This window comes from Vigna angularis, chromosome 2 (assembly GCF_016808095.1).
Source record: "Vigna angularis cultivar LongXiaoDou No.4 chromosome 2, ASM1680809v1, whole genome shotgun sequence".
Taxonomy (NCBI): Eukaryota; Viridiplantae; Streptophyta; class Magnoliopsida; order Fabales; family Fabaceae; genus Vigna; species Vigna angularis.
Window position 1 is genome coordinate 37,270,581 of NC_068971.1, and position 6,377 is coordinate 37,276,957.

Here is a 6,377-nt window from a genome sequence, read left to right on the forward strand (position 1 = left end):
AATTTTTTCTATAGAATGTTTTTTGTTAATTGTAAGGATTAAAAAGTAGGTTATGTTTATTTAATTACTTGTTTAACTTGATCTTATTATTAGTTGAAGGGTATGAATTAATAATGTTAATGAATATATGTACGTAGATTACTTTTATTGTATAATGTATGTAAAATAAGTGACATGTGATATATGGTACTTTTCTTATTGTTTCCAAAAATACTGAATTATATTTTATTTCTTGATCTTAGAATTCAACCAAAATAGAGGAAGATATGTGACCAAGACGAAGAATGGTTTCAACGGAGTTAATATTTCAGTCCTTGTTGGTATTTGTAGTATGCCATTTGTTTGTGAGCTGTTCAGCAGTTTTAGATTTTATCCAGGATCATTGAATATGAGATGTTTTGATTGATTATTGACATTTAATATGATGAAAATGGAGTTTCAGAAGTTATTCCCTCTTGAAAATACAACTTAAATATTTATCCTTTTAATATATCTAATAATCTCACATTACATAAAAAATTAAAGTTAAAAACAATTTAAATTTATTTTCTTTCAACTTTTAAGACGTTTTTTAAATATCAAACCATGTCATAAATTTAAGATTCTAAAATAAACAATACACTTCATATGCAGTTATTGATTTGTTATTTTAAAAGACTTAAGTTTGAAACATGTACCGAAGTAAGCATGTGTATAAACATATGGTAAGGGTTTTCCTGCTGCTATGTCTGTATGGATTATACCAGAGTGCTTAGGAAATGTCTCTGCAGGTTTGCTTCTCTGCAATATATATCTTGTGTGTTCAAAAGGAAAAGATGGCATAGCACTTTGAGTAAAGTATACTAATTAATATTTAAACTATAGGAATAAATATTTACACATTCCATGAAAACTTCTTACAATAATATGTTAATGCTTAGATCACAAAAGTTGCTTAATACTCTGACAACTGCACATAAATAAAGCAAATATGCTAACCCGCCAATGTTATCATGTACAACTTAACGTCTTTCAGGCTTGGTAATCTTCGTCCCACATTCCCATACTCAAATAAGTGTAATGAAATCAATCAGAAAAATAAATGAAGTAGGTTGGTTGATTCTGCAAATAAAAAATGGATGAAAGAAAAGAAACTGCGGATGAAAAAGAATTATATCAATGAAAGGACATAGTGAAGTAACCAGCCAAATCACCATTAGCCCGATAAACCACCATTAGCCCGATAGAAAGATGAATAGTATCCTCAAAATACATCATTCATATTCCGGTGACAGAAAACAAGGGTTAAGAAGACGCATCAGTCGGGTCTTGCCAAACCAGAGCCAGTAATACCATATGGGGAGCAGTAATTCAAAAGTATCTCAACATATGAACAAGGAATTATGCTGTAGATTAATCTACAGAAATACATTTCTTGTGGCATAGAAAACATGTAGTTCTATTCGTACACAGTCAGGTTTAGCTCCACGACCGAAAACAAAGAAACTCAAAGATGAGTTTCAGAAATACAAATACCACATTCATTCTGTACAAAGGTTCAGGTTCATCTCATGAAACGAGGCAATACACATACTACGACACATAATCCCTTCCCGCCCATCTCTCCTCGTACTTTCCAAATGAGTAGGTAGATGAAGGCATCCCAGTCAAGTGAAAGGGATCAGGTTCAATACCATAATCTGTGAGTGGTCTATTCTCAAGAATATCATCATGATTTTTCACAAAATCCGGTATTTCTATCTCTCCTTTCTTTATATCATCCCAGAGATACTGAAGCCGGCTTACATACTTGATCTTCCAATATAATCTATATCAATAACAAAGAGAATCAAAATCAAAATAGGATTAGTGTAACAAGTGATAGTGGGTCAATCAATGTAACTGACGAAATCATAAATGTTGGAATACAACTATGACCCTACTTGCATAAGCCAAGTAAATATATTAATTTTTTTCTTCAAAAGCTGAAGTGCTAAAGTTAATTTTAACTAAAGAAATTTATTCATTTCACTTTTAATTTTGTTCTCCTATAAGTTTATCCAAATACAACCTAAATTATACTCCTTTATACAATGCTTTGAAATGTTCATTTGTGTTAAGAGTCAATAGAAGATGAGTTACCCTCCACTCAAGAAGAGGCGGCCAACAGTAGCGATGACTAGCCTGGACCGAAGGCCAGGGTGGATGAAATACACAATTTGAAGCCTGTCCTTGAAATCAGCAGGAAGTTCTTCATAAATCCACCTTAAGATCGTTATACCAGGGGAATTATCCTCTTTCTGAACGGTTGTGTGCATGTAAACAATACAGAATGGCTCATCCGGCAATTCGCTGCAGATCTTGTGAAACACATATCTCTTCAGTCGTTCTGCACTTACAACAGTTGCTGCACACCATTTAAAAAGCACTTCAATACCAAATCAATGGAATAGAAGTAATACAGATTTCAAAACAACTTCGCCAAAAGATACAATAGGGATTTACATCGCTGTAGCTTCTTTTTTTCTTGAAAGCAACGTATCCCCATAGCCAGAAACCATGAAACCAGTCGAGTACATATTAAGGTGCAACTTCTCTCTTCTCTCTTCACACGTGCTGCTCTATTCACACAGCTAGGAATCAAACCCCTCTAATATGCTTAAAGACCCAAGCTACTAGCACTTGAGCCACCCTTTGTGAGTCCTAGAGGTTTAATTCAATTATTAACTTTCTTTCTCTTCTCCATTTTTTTTCTCATTGTTTGAGACATAGAGTTGTGTTCTTATCCTCCTAGACAGAGCCAGACAACCTCACGGCGGACCAAACATCAGAAATACATAAATAGAAGATCAAACGAAAACAACAGTGAAATTTACATGTAAAAGAAGAACAAATAAGAAGGTGGAATAACGTTATTGCGTAACAGACCACGAATTCGTGACTCTATAATTCAAGTGCTGAATCCCAGTGTTTTTCCGAAAAAATTACAGAAACTAGTTTGACTAACATCTAGATGTAACACATCAAATCTCACTAGTGAAGCAAACTACTAGAACCAAAAGAGACCTAATATTCTAACATAAAACACATCTTAACCAGCGAAGAAACCCTAAAATATGAAAGCACGTTAATTAGTTAATTAATTAAGTTGAGTTGATTGAGGAAACAGTAAAATACCTGGGAAGTACTTGCCGACGATGCGGAGAATGCGGTTGGAATTTTTGTCGGTGCCTTGGAGGAGGAGGAATTGCAACTGATCGAGATCGGAGAAATCTTCATCGGGGAAGAGATATTGAGAACAGTCATGCCAATTCTCTTCTTCTTGTTGCTGTTGATGTTCAAGGAAGGGTCGCGCATCGACGCCGAGGTCCGACGCCAAAACCACCACCGAGAAATCTTCCGACGATTCACCCATAGCCGCCCCTAATCCGTGTTGATTGGTTATTGGTTGTGAGTTTCTTTACCAATAGATTTTCTCGATATTTGATTGGAAAGAAAATTCAAAAAAATAAGAATAATAGATATACTTTTTCTGTTTGATATACACTACGTAAACACTGATTTACTGTCATCAGAAGACAAATGAAGCACTGATTTACCTAATGGGTAGAAATGGATCTCAAAAAGTTAAGTTTTACTTGAAGTAGATTGTGTTCGAAATTTCCCCGTCAATTCTTTTAAATTCTTGCGAAAAATGCATTTTTTTTAACTTTTCTATGATTACAAATTTATTTTAGTAACAACTAGTAAAAATACGTGTACGTGTGTGTGTCTTTTTTTTTAAATAACTAATTTGATTAAAGAATTGAATTTAAATAAATATAATTTAAAATATAAAATGGTAAAATAATGAATTTAATTTAAAAAATAATTAAATTTAAGTTAACAATTATTGAAAAAGTAAAGATAAAAATATAATTATTTTAATTTAAAATAGTTATTATTTAAAAGATGAAATTGGAAAAAAATATATGTAAAAAAATGGAATCTCTTTATTAAAATTACTGTATTTTTATCAAATAATAAAATTACTTTTATTTGATAAAAAGAAAATAAGTTAATGCAAAACGTCAAAAAACGATAATGAGAAAATACGTCTCTTTTTTATATAGTTGACTGGTACTAAATTTTGTAGAACTAATCTTTGTACCATGAATCTAAGGATATTTTTCTAATACTATTTAATATTTAATAATAAAAATAATTTTTATAAGATTATGTACTTATTTATAACTATTTCAAATATGTATGTATCTTCACTTCACAATTATAAGATTTTACTTTAATTTTTATTATCCAAAAATAAAGATAAGTTTTGTTGTATTTTATTTTTATTGTGTGTTCTTATTTGTTAGAGAAAATAATAATGTAAAAAGTTGTTTCACAAATAAAAAGATTATAACTATGTAATATTAATTATATTTATGATTTTTATTTTATTTCCTGATTAAACTATTAATTATTAATTAAAATTATTATTAATAGTATAATTTCTATTTAGTAATATATAAATAAGTTTTAATCTATCACAGCAAATTAATTTTAATCCAGTTTTATTTGAAAGAAATTATTATCAAATAAATATCTTATATTTCCAATTTTTTATATTTTTTAAAATTAAATTAAAACTGTTATCAAAATTTATTTTATTACTTATTAATGTTTTTTAAAACTTTTTAATTATATTTATCGATTTTTATTTTATTTCATGATTAAACTATTAATTATTAATTGAAATTATTATTATTAGTATAGTTAATATTTAGTAATATATAAATTAGATTTAATCTAATTAGTTTTAATATAGTTTTATTTGAATGAAATTATTATTAAATATGTACTATCTCATTTAAATAATATAAATATTATATAAGAGTTATTACATGAAATTCCAACTCAATCTAACTAAAACTCCATTATATAGACCTTAAATAAATTCTATCATTACTAACACATAACTTAACAACTTAGGCCCAAATACAAACCCTAAACACTCTCTTTTACCTCAAACCTTCTACTTTAAAAGCTTATTACTCAAAATCTTTAAAAATGCACTTAAAACCATTCAAAACACAACCAATTGGCTACCATCATATTCTAAATCACATAACTACTAACTCACATCTCAAACAAATTTCAAAGAACCATACAACCAGTCGTAATTCACCATTTCTCCCCTTAGATCATTGTTTCTAAAAGTCACATACAAAACTTCATTTTTGACCAAAAATGAACTATAATGCTACTGACCCATTTCTCCTCAACATTTTAACCAAAATAACACCACCAACTTCGCAACAACAACATTCACAAAATTAAATCACATTCAACCAGAAGTATGCAACCAAGTTCAATCATTCAAACAAGCGTACTACTAAAGACATTTATTTCAAGCATAAAAATCAATATACATTCAACGCACAAACTATTAACTATCAGTCCATAATTCATAACTCAAATTAAAAGAAAACATTAGCTTTTCTTACTTAATAGGAAACATAGGTCTATATAGCTCACTACCCTTGCTTCAAGTTCAAAAAACTTTAGAAAAACCTACAAATCATAGAAACATGATTAGAGCAAGTCCTTAGGACCTCTAATCAATGAAGAGCTAGAAAAGGACTCAAATGACACATGCGAAGGAACTCCTACGCATCAACTTCAACTAAGAATTTAAGAAAAAAGGAGCATAAACTTATTTGTTCTACAAGCAAAATTGATCAGTTGATGATGGAGAATACACTGTTGTGATCTCCTAGACGCTTTTTGATCGTCAAACAGATGATTTAGGAGTAAGAAATCTTAGAGAGTAGGGAGAGAAAACTCAAACAAAGAGTTCTAGAGAGATGACGAGTGTTTTAGATAACGAGACAAGTTTATAAAATTCTATTTATATCATTGAATTATTTTAACATTAAAATACTCAGTCTTATCATTTTAAAACACCTATAAACTCTAATGCTCTATTTTCCAGATTCTTACAAAATACATATCTATTAATTTCGTTTTTATTATATTATATTTTAAATTATATTAAAATTATTATTACAATTTATTTTGTTACTTAATTACTTTCTTTTGGTTAAAAATATTAAGTATATTTACCATTTTTATTTTATTTTCTGTTTAAAGTATTTATTAATAATTGAAATTGTTATTATTAGTATAATTAATATTTAGTAATATATAAATAAGATTTAATCTATAACAGGAAAATAGTTTTAATTGAATTGAAATGTAGTAATATATAAATTAAATTTAATCTATATCGGGAAATTAGTGTTACTATAATATTATTTGAAAGAAATTATTATTAAATGCATACTTGGTTTTATTATATTTTTTCAAAAGTTAAAATAAATTATTATTTTATAATTTATTTTATTACTTAATTACTT

General features: G+C 28.5%; 1 protein-coding gene across 1 annotated transcript; it reads right to left on the reverse strand.

Moving 5' to 3' along the window:
• Positions 1-1,369: 1,369 nt before the first annotated feature.
• On the reverse strand, positions 1,370-3,479 carry LOC108327761 (uncharacterized). Its single transcript, XM_017561459.2, has 3 exons — positions 3,157-3,479; positions 2,122-2,386; positions 1,370-1,807 (listed from the first exon to the last, which is right to left on the reverse strand). Exons 1-3 carry the CDS (start codon positions 3,392-3,394, stop codon positions 1,573-1,575), a joined length of 738 nt encoding a protein of 245 aa, XP_017416948.1. The 5' UTR covers positions 3,395-3,479; the 3' UTR covers positions 1,370-1,572.
• Positions 3,480-6,377: the final 2,898 nt, after the last annotated feature.